We start from the raw sequence: 18535 nt of genomic DNA on the forward strand, positions 1-18535 counted from the left end.
CAGGAGACAGCAGTGTTCATGGGCTACAGGACAGCGCCATTTGCCCCTCCCCTCGGGGAGGACCGGAGCGCCCCAGGCCAGCACTTGGTCACTGACCGAATGAACCTGGCCCACAACCCCACGCTCTCCTGGTCCCCGTCTCCTCAATCATGGGAATCTGACCAACTTTCTAAGATTCCTAAAGGTTTGCAGATTTGAATAGAAGGGCTATATAAAGCACGTGTTATAGAAGGTGATTCAAAGGGGGTGACTTGTAAACTGTGATGCCCCAGACTATTCCAAGACAAAATCAAAGGCTCTTATTTGTTAGATAGTCTACCCTCTTAAAAAGAAAAGAAGGTTGGCTATGACCTTAAAGCCTGTGCCACTTATGGAAGGACGAAAGGAACCAGGCTTTTCAAAGGGACGATGCCACACTCAGAGCACCTGTGGGCCTTCCCACCTCATCCTTGAACTCTAGGTCAAGTTCCCAATCTCCTGAATCTAGAGAATCTTGAGAGCCCTTCAGATTCAGTTTGTTCCAAAAAGAAGTTTCTGCCGTAGACTTTCTCTTGGTCCTGTGTCTCATGTTTCGTAATGCGGCAACCAGGTTCCCAGCCAAGCAGGGTCAAATCCTGCTTCTCATCCCTCACGTTCCTCATGTCACCAAGTCTTCCTGGTTTGTCTTTGTAGTATCTCTTGAATTAATGCCTCCTACCCATCCTCTTGTCCACTGCCCTGGTCTCCCCATCCTCTCTACTTCTCTGTTCTCCACGCCCTCACCTGTCCCCACAACCTGTCTTCCCACATTGCTGCTGGGCGAACCTCCCTAGAATCTGTCTAATGACCTCAGCATCTGCTCACAGCATCGGGTCAGCATCCCCCTGACTCCACTTCCTACAGAATGAGGTGCACACCAGCCAGTCACGAGGGTGACACTGAGGGTAAGTTTGAACCAAACTGAATTCTCAGTAAAGAATCTAAGACAATACGGCATCATTCAGTGGTTGCACAGTTATTTTCTTTAGAACCACAAACAAGTTTTAAAAATACAATATGGTCAGTTTTGCTTTCTCTGGCAACAAAAGGGCAGTTGGCACACGAGAACCCCTCCGGCAGCCCCCAGCCCCTCGTGCAGAGCGTGTTCTGTCTGGGAGCAAACACAGTCAGGATGAACAGAGAAGACCCAGGGAAGCCAACCTGAATATAGCAGTAGATGGCTCACCACTCCAGCACTTAGCCACTTCCAGGCTCTTCCATGTGTGTACTCCTCCAAACAACCGAACACAGAGGGCTGCAACTTAGCCCAAGAGCATTAGCAATGCGGGCACCAAGACCAGGGTGTCAGAAATCCACGGGCAGGTGAGGGGCAGAAGGGCAGGTAGAGATTCCCGCAACCAGCAGGGGGTAGGGCGGGGCTTTTTTCTGGTCTCATCCCACCTAGAAGTTTCCTCTTTTTTGGACATCAGCGGTTACCGAACCCTGCCCGCTGGTTGAGTTCAGTGTCACAGACGAGAACTGGGAGCTTGCAGAAACGCTGCTCTAAGGACTAATCATGGGCGGCAGGCAGACAGGCTCTCCGAGACCCTCCCAGTGAGTCTCCGCCTGCTTAGGGTTGGGGACTGTGCAGAGCTGGAGGGCCCAGGTACAAGTGGTACCCGAGTGTCCAGCTCCTCTGAGCGCCAGGAGTGACACCGAGCACTCTGTGTGAATTTGTCTACTTAATCCTCACTCACCGAGGGCTCACTGAGAATGTGCCACACACCAGTCACGGCTCTTAGAATAGAAAATACAGAACCAAACGAGACACCCCCTGGGGTTTGTATAGTGTAGAGGGACAGACTGGACACATTCTACAAGTATGATAAGGATTTGTAAGAAGGGCGGGATATTTAAACAGCAGATCGACAGGGGCATTCTAACCAGTCTACAGAGTCGGTAATGCTCCCGGACGCAGGGACGGACCCAAGAGATGAGCAGATGTTACGCAGGTGAGGAGTATTCCAGGAGAGGGAGCGGTGTGCTAGAGAAGGGCCCCTCTTGCAAAAAGGAGTTCTCCTTTCACCCCAAGTCCTGCTCTAGCTCATATGGATAGAGTTCTGTTCAGTGACATGTAACCAAAGCCCCGGGCAGCGTAGAAACAGCCTCCCAGGTGGTTGCATCATGGGGTGTATGGTTTCATTGGGATCACTTGGAAGCGGTGGGAAGAGGTATGCAGGTGTCGGTTGATGCCGAAAGGGAGGGGCAGCTGTAGCCCTTTTCCCCAGCTGAACCGCCCCTGGCTCCCAGGTTGCCTTACCAACCCAGCGGGATCGATGTGTGAGACAGCGGGTCGCCGCCTTTCCTCCGACACTCCTTCTCTCCCACTCGGCTCCCTAAAAAGGACTCCCAGCCACGTGTAGCTACATGTTTTGTAACCTGCTTACGGAAGATCAGGCATCGAAACAGAACCACATGAGCGCATTTTTTAATATATATTCAAATAATTGAATAATGGAGTGCATTTAATTCTCACTACATGTCATGGGTTCTGTTTCTTTCAAGAAAGCCTTCCTGTGGACCCTGAAAAATCACAAGCAGGAGAACCTACTGAAAGTATCGGAGGAGGCGGCTGTCCCAGCAGGGGAAGAGCCCACCTGGCGACCGTAGGAAAGCTTCCGGTGGCCGTAGTGGCTGCTGAGCGCTGGCCTTCCACAGCGCTCTTCAGCTGGGGTAAGACAGGCTCACATGGGCTTGTCCGCTACCAACGCTAGATGGTTGCATATGGACTGCGCTGATGAAGGAGTGAACTTCCCATTTATATGAGTTACGATAACATCCAACTTTCGTTGTTCAGCTTTATGCCTGGGTGTATAGTTCATTGATCACTTAGGGATAAATTAATTATCTTCCTCACAATGGCTCGTCATATCTATTAGAAAATGATTATTTCACTTGATTATAGCCCCTACACATTAGCATGGTGGTGTGCAATGTTACCGACTGACAAAGGCTGACAAGTACCAGGTTGGCCAGAAAGTCCATCACATTTTCTCCTCACGATGGCGCTGAGCTGTCTTTAACTTCACTTGGAACAATTTTGTTAGATGGTATTGTGACAGCTGTCATGTCATTGTGACAGCTGTCATATCAGTATGCATTTAAAAAATAAACTTCATCAAGACTGGTGAATTTTTGTGTACCCATTTTGAAATTAAAGATGGAAGACATGCAACATGTTGGGTGTATGATACTTTATTATTTCAAAAAAAGGTAAAAACGCAACTGAAATGCAAAAAAAGATTCGTGCAGTGTGTGGAGAAGGTGCTGTGACTGATCGAAGGTGTCAGAAGTGGTTCGTGAAGCTTCCTGGTACAATTGATATTCTGGCCAAACAACCTCCTGGCTGTGGGGCTGTCTGGTGCACTGGAAGATGTTCAGCAGCGCCCTGGCCTCTGCCCACTGTCAGCCAATAGGGGGAGGTGGCCAACATACTCAAAATACCCAAATCAACCAAGTTATTGGTGGAAATGAAAAATGTGTCTTTTATTTTATGGAAAAAATGTAGTAGACACTTTGGTCAACCCAGTAAAATGCTTCCTTCACTGTCACTCCTAATGGGCTTGAAAATGGGACCTTGTGTCCCCCCGAGTGACCGAGGAGTGGCCCTCGAACCTTGACAGCCATTGTGAAATAAAGCCAGGGACGTACTGCAGAAGCCCCTTAGTTCAGCCAAGAGGGATTTCTTTTTATATTGCCCATTTCCACTTCAGTTCCTCCATTTTTCTTTCTCATCCTCAGGGAACTGACATATACCATTAAGTTGGAAGTCTTTTTTTCCCTTAATATACCAGTAGAATTAAATTAAAAAGGGCTTTTTAAAAAAAACAACAAAAAACAAAGTTCTGTCTTGTTTGAAAAGCTTGTTAACAGATATAAAGAGACCATGACACCCTAGCTTGAAAAACAAGTAAAGTGTTTTCTCTTGTGGGGATGGCCCTGAAAGCCATTGTCAGGACTTCAGCCAGGACTCTCTGGACCCCAGATTTGAGGTCTGGGAGAAGGCCGTGCATGAGAAGCCTGCTGACATGGTCACGCAGCCAGTGGGACCTTTCTGTTCAGAAAGTGGATTTCTACGGGACTGCTTTCTACCCTCAAGAATCATCAGCAAGGCAATGCTGTCAGATATACAGACATTGCTGAAGAATAAGGAAAAATAATCTAAAGTCACAGTGGTAAAACATTCATCTTAGATTGTTATAAGTTACACGTATGACTTTCTCAAGCACAAAATCCATTATTGCTATAATTTTTGTAAAAAGAGAACATTTTCTGCTATTAGATACAGCTCACTACTGTGGAATCGGGAGGAATGAAAACATTTCTACTTTTTTTAATCCTAGAAGCACCAAACAAAACACAAAAGCAAACAATCAATTCTAAAAGATATTTTTAGTGTATGTTACTATAAATGTTAATATATCCTTGACATGAAAATAGTGATCACAAAGCAACAACAGATGAAATCTTCTACTTTGAAAATGGGCGAAGAATGTGACTGGATAATATACAAATTAATAAATACAAATGAACGACTATTCTGGAAGGTTCAACCTCAGTGGTGATCAGATGCAATGAAGCACTGACTCACAATTTGAATGCCGCGTTAGCGAACAGTGTTTGAAGGTGTAAAGCAGGTGTGGGGACAGAGGTGTCCTCACAGACGCCATGCTGGGGGCCTCCAGTCTTCCTGGCGCAGCGAGCGTGCACGCCAGACCCCACAGCATCCCGTTCCGGTATTTGGTCCAGTGAAGGGGGCGGCTGTGCAGAAAGCTTCGGAAGGGAGGGCGTTGCAAGTACCGTTCCTTATCATTAGAATCAACCTAAATGCTTCAAACACAAGGGCTTATTTAAACAAAATCTCGTATATCCATACAATGGAAAGTTAGGAAGTTATTAAAGTCATCGGATAGAAAAGTATTTTAATGACAGAAAAATGTCTGTAAGATGCAGGTGAGTAAAGAAGGAGAGGCTACAAAGCCTATCTTCACTATAGTCTCCTGTTATAGAATAAAATGCAAACAGAAAATACTAGAAGTTCACGTATTTAGATGCTAACAGGAGAGACTACATTTTCATAGGTGTATGTAGACACAGGATTTTACTCCATGAAAAACCGAACTTTCTACACTGCTGATGAACAAATATGAGTATGCTTTGTATACTTCCCTAAAAACATTATTTTTCATGATTATAACTACGTGCGTTTAATGAAGCAGAATTTAAATGCTTCTCCTTAGTCTTTCTCAATATTTTCTTGATTAGTCTTAACCATATATATTTTGAGACAAACTTTAAAATAATTTGGTCAGGTTAAAAAATTTGCTTGGTATTTTGATTAAAATTTCAAAAAATTTAGAGAATAATTTTAGGGAAAACTATCATCTTTCCTACTGAGTCACTGAATCTTTCCACTAGAAATATATATATATGTGTGTGTGTGTGTGTGTAATTTTTCTTATTTTTAATTAAGCTGTTTTGAAAAGCTTTATAGCATTTTTCATGCAGATTTTGCATAGTTTGGTGAAATTTAGTCAGAAAATTTATATTTTGTTACTATTTGTGTAAGATCATTTTATCCCAATATGCTTTCTAAAAATTACTGATAACTACATAAAAGCACATGAATTTTGTACGCCTACTTGTAACTGTGAACTTAACTTAATTCCCTTACTGGTGCTAATTGTTTTTGAGCAAATTCAGTGTGTTCTATAAGTAATATTAAAAAACTGCCAAATTAATCTTTGCTTTCTAATTATTTTTGGCCATATGAAAGAGGCCAGACTTTCTTTAAAAAAGTGTATACACACACGCACACACATACACACACATATACATATAAATATATATAACATCATAACGCTGAGAGCAGGCACTTCAGTTTTTCACTCATTCTTATTTCTTTTCCTTAACTGATTTTTATTTTGTTGTGCAAAATGTAGATGTCATATATTGTCATTTAACCATTTTAAGTGTACAATTCAGTGCCCTTAATTGTATTCACAGTGTTGTATAGTTATCACCATCACCTGCTTCTAAAACCTTCTATCACCCAGAACAGAAATTCCTCACACCCCAAACAAAGCTCCCCACTTCCCTCCCCTCCAGCACCCAGTAACCTCTAATCTACTTTCTGTCTCGATTCATTTGCCTATCATAGATGTCTTAAAGTATTTGAAGTATTATTTTTCTGAAGTTAAAATGTTTCATTAATATTTGAGATTGTGGGCTCAATATCATATTAGTTGAATTATATTGCAGTGAATACACATTTTGCTAGTTTAGAGGCACTAACCATATAATATTAAATTACAGACTAGAAAAACCAACATGGGTTTTCAAAAGAAATTCAGGTTTTGAAATGACAGAAATGGTTCTTCTTCCAAAACAGAACCTGACTGCTGTGCAAACAGACACAAGGTGGGCGGAGTTCTCACGCTTGTGGACAATGGAAGCATCACCGATTTAACTTGGCTCCTGTAGACATGGGGTGAGCCTACAATAAGTGTTATAATGTTTCCTGTAACCTACTGTTTTCTAGTAAGGTTTACATGAAAAAGCATTACTTTTCCTCTCATCCCATACTGAAGGGCACTATACCCAAAATTCAGATTTTCCATGAAAGCCCTGTTACTACAAGTGCAAAACTTTGTCACTTTTCTGTTTTATAGACAAGAACGTATTCTGACTTTAGGACCACAGAATCCAGTTTAGTACTTAGTGAGTGTGCTTGGCCTTTCTTTTCATTGCACAGTTAGTTTTAAAGACAAAAGTACGCGGGGGCTGAAATGGTCTCAACAGTTGTCACAGCATGATCAATGTGGGACTCCCCACTGCCCACGCACGTTCGAGGACCGGGGAGACCCAACACACTCCCGGCCAACCGTGTCATCACCAAGGCTGGGCCTCATTGGCTCTCATACAGGTCGAATGCCACCAACAGGGATGGAGAGTAACCTGATCGCTCCCCTGCTTGTTCGAAAGCAGAGCTCACAGGGTGTGTCTTGGGGGAACCCTGCTCCTTGGTCCCTTGACTGCTGGCTCAGCTCAGCTGGCAAGTGTGGGGTGACAGGCGGGATGATGGCCATAGGGAGGAGGGACCTGGCCTCAGCACCATTCTCAGAGCTAAACCCAGTGAGGCTGCCACGACCCTCTGTGGTGCTGTACCCGTCCCACTGCGCACAGGCGTGTGTGCCTCCTGATTGCGGACACAGCAGCACCGGTGAGACCGGAGGGTCTAATGACATGGAACGAGAAGGCAGAGACCTGTGCTGCAGAACAGAAAAGGGGCAAAGTACACCCACCGGTTTCTGAGGAGGAGAGGTCCTCTCTCCCCGAGGAAAGAGTCTGCAAATCCTCACTGCTGACCCGACGCCAGTACTGATTCAGTTCTGGGGCTGAGTAAGCAAGCAGGCAGAGAGCCCCCGGGAAGACAGCACGGTGACCCGGCTGAGTGGGCTCCCTGGGAAAGGCCAGGCCAGGCACACCTCACAGTGTGACAAGCGGGCTTGTCAGGGGCTTGTCACAGACGACCCCAGTGGGCGTCTGCGCAGACTCTTCTCGCAGGCAAGGTGTGGGGGCTGTTCACGAATTTGACTTTCTCTCCTTCAGTTGTGTGAACCCTTGAACCCAAGTGACAGTCACCGAAGGGTTGGTGCCACCCTGCGCTGTCCCCCGGGACACTGTAGAGGCGCATCCTCCACCCAGTCCATTTCCCATGTGATTAGGAAGCAAACCGAGCTCTCTGGGACAATTCGAATCCATTTTCCTTTTGCATTTTGCTACCCAAATTATTCTAAGTAATATATACCCCTTTTCCATAGTTTCAGAACAAATTAGATACTTTCTACTTAAGTTAAAAATCGTGGCTACTTTTTACAGTTATTAGCACTTTTAAAAGAATCTACCTAGAAAGTTTCAAGGTCTATAAGTAAAATGAATAGACTACAAATGAAAGATAACTCCTTTCAGTTGTCCTACTTCCTTTCTAATTAAATAGAATTCTCAAAACAACTTCTGTATTATGATACGGATTCTCCTATTTTATCCTTGTTTGGTCTATTTTTTCCAGGGGGTGTTCTTTCACAAGAATATTTTGCTTTTGAAAATGTTATTGCTTCAGCAGTGCCTGCGTGGGTTTGTCCTTTCTAGCTGGGTGACCTCAGCTCATTAGAGTTCTCTCCTAATGAGGCCACTGTCGTGTGCGCTGTCTGTTTGTAGGTCAGCGATGTTCTGGGGGTTGTTTTTAGCAGCCGGGGTCACCTGGCCTCTGGCTGAGCACCACACACAAATGTGTGTTGCTGCCCAAACACAGGATCACGTGTGAGAACGTGGGCGAATGAACAAAAACTCACTGTCACCATTTTAATAATTCATCCAGTGAGTGGACAGCGTTATATCATTATCCTCTTTATTTGTTGTTCCGTAGTAGGACTTCTTTCAAGACAGTTTCTGTACACTGTGCAGGGCCATGGCAAGCCCGAATGGCAATTCACACTTTGGACCGTGACGCCCACAGCAATTACGGGTGGAGGCTCTGTAGCTGATTGAATTAACTTTGCAAATGTTTCGAGGCATCTGGTGCGTACTAACCAGCACTTCAGATGCTGTGGAATGTATTACTTTCTAACATCAGGTTCTAGATGACATGAGAGGAAGATGTCAAGTCCTGTGGGCGTGGGAAGATGGAGGGAGGGACTGGAGGGGGTGGGGAGAGGAAGGAGAGAAGGTCCTGGAGGGAAATCTCTGCTGGAGCGCAGCTTGAGGCTCCCTGGACGGCAGCCGCTCTGGGAGGTGGGACAGGGCGTGCCCGGGACACGGCAAAGGGATGGAATGAGAGGACCACAGGGTACAGCACGCGCAGAAAGAAACTAAAAATAAAGCCCAAAGCTTGATTTGCAGCCAGATAGTTAATGGGAGTCCTTGAATGTCATGCCAAAGGATTTAAAGTCTGCAGAAACAAGGTGGGAGCCTGTCCTTGAAAGATGAACATGCACCAGGTGGGACTGGGAGTTGAAAGGTTTTTCCAGTAAGAACTAAAGTCTGTGGCGTGGGCCAGAGGAAGGGGTGGGGGTGGTCAGAGGAGAGTGTTCTGGGCTAGCAGAGCAGGTAGGACACTGGAGGAAGAGGGTCTGGGGGCACAGACACACACAGAGGGGCATACTGAACCCCCACGAGAAAGCCCGGCCCCCGCTGGCCCTGTGGGCTGTACGTGGCAGAGAGGACTGGCGAAGGCCTGAGGATGAGCAGAAGCTGGAAGAACTTCGGCTGCTGTCCACAGACAAAGTTTGCAGCTGACAGTGAACAGGTTAACTGTCAGAACCAGAGCTGACGTTCCTTCAGGAGAATGTAACAGAATTCAGAGACTCTAAAATACACTGTTGCTAGCGTCCATGGTATGCTGGCTTGTTCTGGGCCCCCTGAGATCAGATGGGCCCCCCACCCGGTGACGAGGGAATAGCAGGGAAACGTGTCAACTTCCAGGGTGGCGCATTCATTGTCACAGACACCCTTCTGAGGTCTAATTTCCTCTGCTCTGGTGACCAGTGACATTTGTCCGGCTAGGTCCCTGACCCATGGCAATGAGTACAGCCCCCGCCCGCCTACCGCAGGTGTGGAACACAGGAGAGACATGCTTTTGTTTGAACACACTCACTGCTTTAACGTTCTGATTTTGGAGGTTGTGGTATTGCAACATAACCTAGCCTATCCTGATCAATCCAGTTCCCCTTAGTACAGCGGGAGAGATCTCCTGTGGCCTTAGTTTGCTTTAAACACACAGTGTGTAGTAAGACTGAGACGTGGCGGCCATCGGAGTCCAGATTGCAGCAGAGAGGGGGAGGGGCCGAGGATGACCACCTCCAGGAAGAGAAAGAAAACTCTGGGTCCTCTGACGTTAGGAAAATGTTCATTTGCTAGATCCTGAAATATTTGAAAAAACAGTACAAATTAAGCAAACAAAATGAGAGGCAATTATCAATGCTAAGAAAAGTAAGCTGTCCAAGGAAAGGAATGGAATCCGGTGGGAGTGTGATTTACAGAGAGCAGTGTGTGAAGGCAGTGGGGTTAACAGCTGGTCATTGATTTCCCTGGGATGCGGCTGTTAAAGGGGGCAGGGGGCGAAGGTGCATCTGGGGGGAGAGACACTTCCTGTCACTGCTCGGTGACTGGCAGCCACCACAAAAACCGTGTGGCTGGAACAATCAGACGGTGGGGACAGTCTCTCAAAGAAGTTCCTGAATTAAGCCTATTTTCCCTTGTAATTAGTGATTATTTCTCCCATTTATTTGTAGTTATAAAGACTGTTTATGTGGGGCTTTTATTGTCACCATAGTTTTTTTACAAGCTACCATGGCTTTTCAAAAAGGTTATTGCCTTCCTGAGAGGGTCACTGTTCCTTCTCTGGGGCAGTGCACACTGGGGGTTCATCAGGCATGTGGCATCTCGGCCGCCACATACCCCCAGGGCGGCACCTGCCCTTCCCAAGGTCCGTAGACGGTCCGTCTGCATAGGGAGGTCTGAGGAGCGGTGCTGTAGAGCAGCGACTTTAAACCTGGGCACGAGGATTTTTAGAGCCTGCAGTACCTGGCTACTGAGTCGGGGGCATAGACCCCTGTTTTCCCTTCGACAGTCAGATGAAAATGTGACACCAGCCAGCACAATAATGGCCATCAGTGTGAATGAATCGCAGTTCCACCTGAGTCTTTGTCATGTCGGCCAGAGACATATTTGTTGGCATGCTGCAGAATTTTTGTAATCAGTGCGCTGGGCTGAGAGGCGGGCCAGGTTGAAGGCTGCTGCCCTGGACAGCAGGTGTGCACGCCGGGGTGGGGGCGCTGGACGGTGGGTCCAGAGCAGAAGGCCAGGCAGCGGGGACAGGCCCGGCCTCTGTGTCTCCCAGCCTGAGGCCCCCGTCCCGACGGAGGCAAACGGGGCGCCAGGTACTCGGCTGCCACTCTGGCTGCCACTCCGCTGCTGTGTCTAAGATGCCCTGCTCTGCGCAAAGGGTCGTCACAGAGATGTCTACATCTCAAGCATGTTTATCAACGGAAGTCAATTCTCCTTACACACCCGGAACATTTTCTACATTGAATTCTGTGTTTCTAAAGTTAAAATGACATTTCCTTGCTCCCTCATCAGCAGCCTCGGGATTAGTTCAAATCCACCCCCAGCTCCAGAAACAGGTGGGCAGCTGACCCCGGTTCTTTGCCTCGCAGGGAAGTCGGATATTTTGCTTTGCCTTTAGACACACCAGTGAGAACCTGAGAAAAGCTGTCGAAGAACTTGGTAGCTGGAGACGAAAAGGGTAATTTTTGCCCCTGGAGAGGGTCAACATGGTACTAACAGCACCTTTGAAAATGAGATGCACGCACAGCTGTTCCACACCATGCCCACAGTGCACAGCGGCCTCCTTCCACACCCATCAGCCGCACCCCAGACACCCACCCGAGAGGCTCGGCCTGTGCCTGGAGCGTTTTCATGTGGGGCCGGCCCCAGGCCGGACCGTCATAGCTAATCAGGGCTCCTTCCTGAGAGACGTTTGGCTGTCAGTGACGTGAACAGACCGAGAAGGAACGAGCCGCCACGTTGGGCTCTCATTGCTTCTGGAAGCTTAGATCACCGAATCCCTACACAGTTCATGTTCCCCAACAGACCCTGTTTACTGGGTCCTCGACAGTGTTTTCACTCACCAGCAAGTGGCCTCCACTACCTGTCCACCGTAAATCTTGCCCTCAGCACACATCGCTTCTCCCTGATCTCACTTAAGTACCTTCGAAATGCAACTCGAACAGAAGTGAACAGCAATTTGTCGTGGTCTGTGCCACCCTGATTAGGGATGTTCTTACTGTGAACAGTGTAATGAAGACATTCCTTAGACACTCTTTGCCCTCACTGTTTCCCATGGGGACCCGGGCCTGGGGGGGTCCGGAAAAGACGGGGACCCCACTGTGAGAAGGTTAAGAAGCAGAACACACTCTGCTGCTGCTCTGTCAGGTGCAGGAGGAAAAAGAGAAGGGGGAGAATGTTCTGGGCCATCTCTCTTTCATTGATAAAAGTGTGCATCACCCTTTAGAAAATGCAGCCACCAGAGTTTACACCATTGAGAGCTGTGGCCTGTCAGGACCAATTCCTTTCCGAGGCAGTTTCCATGTGGCCCGGTCTCCACGTCACACTTCCTGAAGTTCAGCCCTCCTCTCCCTCCACTAACCCGCACAGGGAAGGAGACCTGGTGTTAATAAAGTCCCTCTGAAGGTCCCTTCTCTGTCCCTGCTGATTGTCATGGCAGGTCACCCTGGGCTTTCCTGTGGCTTCACATCTGGTAGGGGTTGGGGGTGGGTGGAGATCTCTCGCAGGGTCTCAAAGACACCAGAGCATGTTTCAAAGTCAATTCTGTTTAAACTGTGAGGGCAGAAGCACCCCAAATCTAGAATTCTAATGATATTAATTCAAATCAAAAGGTGGCCACAGATAAAATTAAATGACCCAGACTAGGAAATGACCCCATGTGGAATTATTTTCATCTTGCTTTGGTCAAACCCCTTGGATGGAGCACCCCTGAGACAGACAGGATGGGGTTCCCCCAGGTCCTCAGAGACTAGGCAGGCGTCTCATCAACCATCCTGGGAGGGGGCTTCTCCTGGGGGAGGGACTCAGGCAAATTTTCGGTGGGCGACACAGGGACCCGCCCGTCCTGCTGCAGCCAGGTGGGAAGGGCCCGCATCGAGAGGGTGAGATGCCCGGGCACTCTGGCTGAGACGGGGGAGCCCCTGCCCGCAGGCCCTGAGGGGCACCCACACTCTGCCATCAGCTGCTGCACTGCAGGTGGGCCGCTGGGTGCTGCAGAACCTGGGGGCTCCCTGGTAGGTGGGCAGGGGGCTCGGCCTGGCCCTCCAGACTTGGGGATAGAGGCCAGCTGTCCCCTGCTGGAGCCCTGTCCCAGCAAGGGGGCCCCGTGACAAGGGTCAGCAGCGGCTGTGGCAGCCAGCTGAGGGGACGGGGAGGGAAGCAGCCCCTACAGGCCTTCGCTCTGGACAGAGGAAACTCAGCAACAGGTTTGAAAGGGGGCTGCTTGCAGGCAACTGGTCCGGCGCTGGGAGAATTGGCACAGAAGAGAAGCACAACCTCATCACAGACAAGCAGACAAAGCCGGTGACAGGCTACTGTAGAGCACCCCCCCCCCCCCCCCCCCCCCCTCCGGCACCCTGCCCTAGATGAAAATTTTCACGATTCGGTAACATGAGCCTTTTCTCCACGCTGGATTTGTTCTTTCTAGAAATTATGAATCCTACCACCTGGAAGATACCAGACAGAACTGTGCTTCTGCTGCAATTTAAAGGCTGCGGAACCGGGAAGTTGGGGGCCGTGGACACATACACAGGCTCACCCAGACCTACGTCTGCAGGTGCCGGCTTGCGCCTTGCGGGGCGCTTTAAATCAGTGTGAACCCCATATGGTCAGGGCTGTTCATGAGGCGAGGCCACCATGCAGCGGGGGTGAGGGGACGCATTAGGAGATGGAGGTGTGTGGCCCCACCCCTCAGTTCATGAAGACCCCTGCAAACAGGGAGCTAGCTTCGGTCTGCTGTTTCATGGAGTCATTAGCCAGTGGTCACGAAGTGGGCCCAGCAGGCGGAGGGGCACCTCTCTGCCTGCGCACTCACTTTTTATCGGGATGATGAGCTGCGGGATGACAGGAAGGATCTTGCTCCCCCCGTGTTCCAGCATGTCGTGGACGCCTTGCCGGGCGAAGAACTCATAGGGAAATGTCATCTCGCAGAGCCCGTCAAAGAACAGAGGCAGGTAGTGGTGGTAATCCAGCTTCTCGATCTCCACCTGTGAGGACAGAGAGAGAGACAGTGCCCGTGAGCACCGGCTGGCCCCACCCCGAGTCACGGCACAGGACAGGAACAGTCACCAGCTCCTTAGTCCACAGGTCGTAGGCCTGGGTGGGGTTGGGTGTGTCGCGGTTCAGCACTGCCACTACAACTGTCCGGCGAGTCCCTCACTCCTTGTCCCACTCCTTGTTCTCAGCACCGACGCGGTTTGTCCCCGCCTGGGCCAAGGTGACGTTGCCACAACTGTTTGTCCCTCGCACCATTTCACCCTGTTCCCCATGTCGTGTTTAAGGAGTGTGTCTTCTAACGAGCTTATAGCGACAGTTGCTCACCCCTCCCATTCTACAAGTGTGTTCTCAAAAAACAAATGCTGAGCGCATAGGCAGTTCTGATTCTCAACAGTTTTCAAAAAGAAATAAAAGCAATATGAGAACGAATAAAGGAAGAGAAGGAAAAACAATTGGGAGAGAGTTAAATTGCACAAGAGACCGAGGAACAGAGACCGAGAAAGGAGATTGTCTTGGTGCCTCGCCCCTCCTAGCTCAGTGACCACACCGCCCTGTTCCCATGTTTGTCTTCCTGCCCCCGTCACTCCCCTTCTCCACACACGTGGGTCCCAGCTGAGGTCCCCCCAGGGCCACTGTGGCTGTCCCCGGCTCCCTGGGCCCTGCAGGTCCTCCCCCAAGTGCTGCTCTCTGGAGAAACGGTGCCTTCTGTTCCCCATGCAACCTGGCTTCACTTAGCCCTCTGCACAGACTGCCTTCCGATGCCCTGCTCCTTTCCCTCCGACTCTGAGTCGCTGGCGCTGCTTTGAACTAGATGTCAGCTCAGGGAGGCCCTCCTCCACTCCCCGCCGCCCTGTCGACTGTCTTTGTAGCCCTCATCATTTATTCATCACAGTTCCACAGTCCCGTTGTTCAAGGAGCTTGTCATTGCCTAGAGAGGTGTCTGGCCCATCACAGGTGTGTGCTCGGTGAGCGTGGGCTGAATGTTAAATCTGACCTTTAGGACCTGTCCCGTGGGAACCCTCTGACAGGCCTCTTCAGCCGAGAAGGAGCCGCAGCCGGGCGCCCCGCCCTGTCCCTGGGCCTGCGGCTGGGGGCCTGGGCGTGCAGGGGTGTGCGAGTTTCTGCACGTGTATGTAGTCTGCAAACACGGTGCCAGGCTCCTCCGCCGGGAGCACAGGGGCTACGTACACACCGGGAGTTTCACGGGTATTTACTAGGTTACTGGGATGGGCTGCTTGGTGCTTGTTTCCCCTCATTTCACCGGAAATCCCTGGGGTCTCACTTTTGTGTTCTGTTTACTTTCACAACTTAGGAGGGAGAGTCTCTGTTTTCATGGTGTCATAGAAAGCAAACTTATGAATGTCTGCCCATCAGTAATGCATCAGGTGCTGAGAGTATAAACCGGTTTTTAGAGTCTATATTGGGAGTAATTGGAGATTAAAAGCAAAATCTGAAGACGAGATTGACAAGGACTGTCACAAGGACACCGACAGTTGGCGTTTGTGTATTTGTCACGCGCTGACCCTTGTCCCTGGGAGCCGAGATCGCGCTCTCTGTCTGCTTAAATTTACAAAAGGTCATTCTAATTGTTTACTGAGTAAGCCTCCCTTTCTAAAAATTTTTTAAAAATTATTTTGCTGTTAACTATTTTTTTCAACAAATGTTATACTTTACATTGTCTTTAGTATTACCATGAAAATTGTACTTCTCAAACTTCATAAAATTGGCAAATCTTTGTTTAAAGTTCATACAAAAAAATTCCAGAATTAAAAGAAAGCTACGTGTAGCAGGGGTGCCGGCCCACAGCCTCTGGCCGCACGCGGCCCAGGATGGCTACGAAGGTGGCCCGACACAAAATCGTACATTTACTTAAAATGTGTTCTTTTTTTGGCTCATCAGTTTTTATTAGTGTTTGTGTATTTAATGTGTGGCCCCAGACAGCTCGTCTTCTCCCAGCAGGACCCAGAGATGCCAGAAGGCTGGACGCCCTGGCTGCAGGGGGACCACGAACAAGGGCTGTTTGAGACACATCAGCTGAAATTCAGGGGTGACAAACTGATCAATGACTACCAGGATATTCACTATGTTAAAAGCATCAAGTGCTTTTATTCATAGAATTTCGTTCTTTAAAAAATAGGTTTTATAAGTTTTTAAAGATCACATAGTACCTGCAAGCCGACCTCTAAATCTTACAGTGACCTTTGGTCAAAAGCAATAAAACTCTGACTTGACCTAGGCCATCAAATACAACATTTCATCCCCATAACAAACGTTTAAGGTTATAATGTCATTTAGAAAGGTCAGAAATGCAATGACATGAATGCTTTTCATAAAGAACTCAGATCAGAAGCCTACTCTTACACTTTCCATATCCTTGCTTCAATTAGCAAATAAAGCCCCCTTGAGAACACCTGTTATCATGGGTCTAGAAGGGTTCTGAGGACCCTTCTTAGAGTTGCAGTCGGAAAAAGCGTACTTGTCTGTACGCACACGATGGTCCCACTTGGACTTACTGCAACATCCACAGAATGGAACTTGAGCTCCCCGCCTTTCAGCCGTGGTGGCAGCGATGTGTCTGCTGCAGGAGCCTCACAGTTTGCGCGGGCCTCAGGCCCCGCCTGCAGAGGGCTCATGGCAGATCCCACTGCAGTGGGTTTTCTAATGTGTGCAGACATGATTGTGGTGAACGACTGGAGATAATGTGTCATTTTACATTTTTGCGATGATACTGAACATACAACTAAGGTCATGTAATAGGATGTCAGATTTCTTAGTCCAAAAACATGACTTTTTAACACAAAAAGCCCTCTTCAGCGTCAAAAAGAAAGAGACTTCAGGCAGGATAGTAGGCAAAGTCTAAAAAACCCCCAAACGTGTGAAGAAAAGTCAAGGTCGGGACACCTGTAGCTGCTGGAGATAAAGGCAGAACCCAGAGACGCGGAGTGAGCTCTCGGTGAAGGCGTGACCCCTGGGAGGACTGGCTGCAGGCCGGGCTGAGGCCGAGACGAGGTTTGCAGTCTCAGAAGTTCAGAAAAATAAGGAATTTGGCAAGAGAAGGGGGTTAAGCTAATCTCCTGCACACAGCTGGGCCACCTGAAGGGCTGTCCCATCACCGGAAAGGGGACCAGGAAGTCTCTTCCCACGAGCTTGTAGGAAGAGAGAGAGAGGCTGATGTCGGACAAAGCCCTCAATGGGAAAACTCTCCCGAGATGTGGAAACCCACCGCAAATCTAACGTCAGGGAAGTAAGAGAAAAACTGTTCGCAGACTGGAAAAGTAACTTTCGTTGTTTTTTAATGCATCATTAACGCTTGCACGATCCAGTGATCACCTCCCCTACCAGTGACCAATCACCATGGTAACAGAGTTGCCTCGAGAGAGACTCAGCCCACCCACCAGGGCACCTGGAGATGAGTTCTGAAACTAGCAACCAGAGATAGCAGAGTAAAATCTGAAAAGAAATATTTTTGAAATGTTTGGAAACACAGAAGACTATTTTACTTTAAAAAGAACCAAACAGAACTCCCAGAAAATAATCTCACCACCAACTAAACACCCAGCAGCTGAGCTGATGAAGAGATTGGCCGCAGATGAAAGAAGAGTCAGGGCTCGGGGAGGGAACTGAGAGGTGGGAGGGGGGCAGACGGCAGGGGAGTCCCCGCCTGGGAGGCTCCCTCACGTGGCTCATGGGGTCCCAGAGAGGACAGAGTGGACCAGGGCAGTGTTGGAGGAAGGGCTGGTTGAGAATCTTTCATAATTAAAGACACATGTGAGTCTTCAGACTGAAGATGCTGAGCTTCTTGGGAAAACCATAAAACTCCAAAGTTGATGAAAAGACTTAAAGGAAACTAAAAACAAGAGACAGATGACATATAAGGGATCAAACTGAGACTGAACTTATAGTCCTCATGAACAAAACAGAGGTCAGAGGGCAGGTGAGAAGTCCCTCACCAGGCTGAAAGAATGGTATCAGTTAACCTCCAAGGCAACAACACTCAACTGAACGGCCATTCAAAAATAAGGCAAGTTAAGGCTACAGCGTGTCACCCAGACTGAGACGTTTGGTTTGGTTTGGTTTGGATCCCCCCCCACCCATGGATCACTGTCCCTACCGAAGGATAAACTTTATTAAAAAGTAAGCTGAACCTGGGACAAAGAAATGACACACAGGAAGTAGCAGGAACTCGTTGGACAAATTGGTGAGACTAAGTGAGCGCTGACTAACAATTTAAAAATACAATAGTCGTCACTTAAAGTGTGTTTACGGCCTGGAGGTCTACTTCCAGAAAAGGGAGGGAGGCGGGACAGGAGGAGGGCGATGGGAGTCGGAGTGAGGCTCTTCCGCTGATGGGCACGAAGCGAGGTCCCGGTTAACTTTGGACTTAATTAACTAATTAAGCATAGTAAAGTGCAAGGATCCTTATCAAAAGAGCAGAAATACAATTAACTTCCAGGAAAATCCTTATTAAAATAATAGAAATACAGTTAACTTCCCGGAAAATACAGTGCAGCTGAGGGGACTGGATAAAGCTCTATCAACCCGCCCGAAGGCTGTTAAACACCCACCTGCCTCCAGGAAAGAACACGGACAAGAGCATATGCAAAGGATCAAGTCAAACAAAGAAATAATCATAAGAAATATAAATGGGTCCAATTCTCTTGTTAAAAGACAAATT

At 48.3% G+C, this 18535-nt stretch overlaps 1 protein-coding gene across 1 annotated transcript in view; it reads right to left on the bottom strand.

Moving 5' to 3' along the window:
- Window positions 1–18535, bottom strand: part of PACRG (parkin coregulated) — a 382996-nt gene that overhangs the window by 169434 nt on the left and 195027 nt on the right. The window contains exon 3 of the mRNA XM_053668777.1: window positions 13679–13850. Coding sequence (XP_053524752.1) covers window positions 13679–13850 — 172 coding nt within the window. The remainder of the gene's footprint in view (window positions 1–13678; window positions 13851–18535) is intronic.

This window comes from Artibeus jamaicensis, unplaced genomic scaffold, assembly GCF_021234435.1.
Source record: "Artibeus jamaicensis isolate MK-2021 breed Jamaican fruit bat unplaced genomic scaffold, CSHL_Jam_final contig_497, whole genome shotgun sequence".
Taxonomy (NCBI): domain Eukaryota; kingdom Metazoa; phylum Chordata; class Mammalia; order Chiroptera; family Phyllostomidae; genus Artibeus; species Artibeus jamaicensis.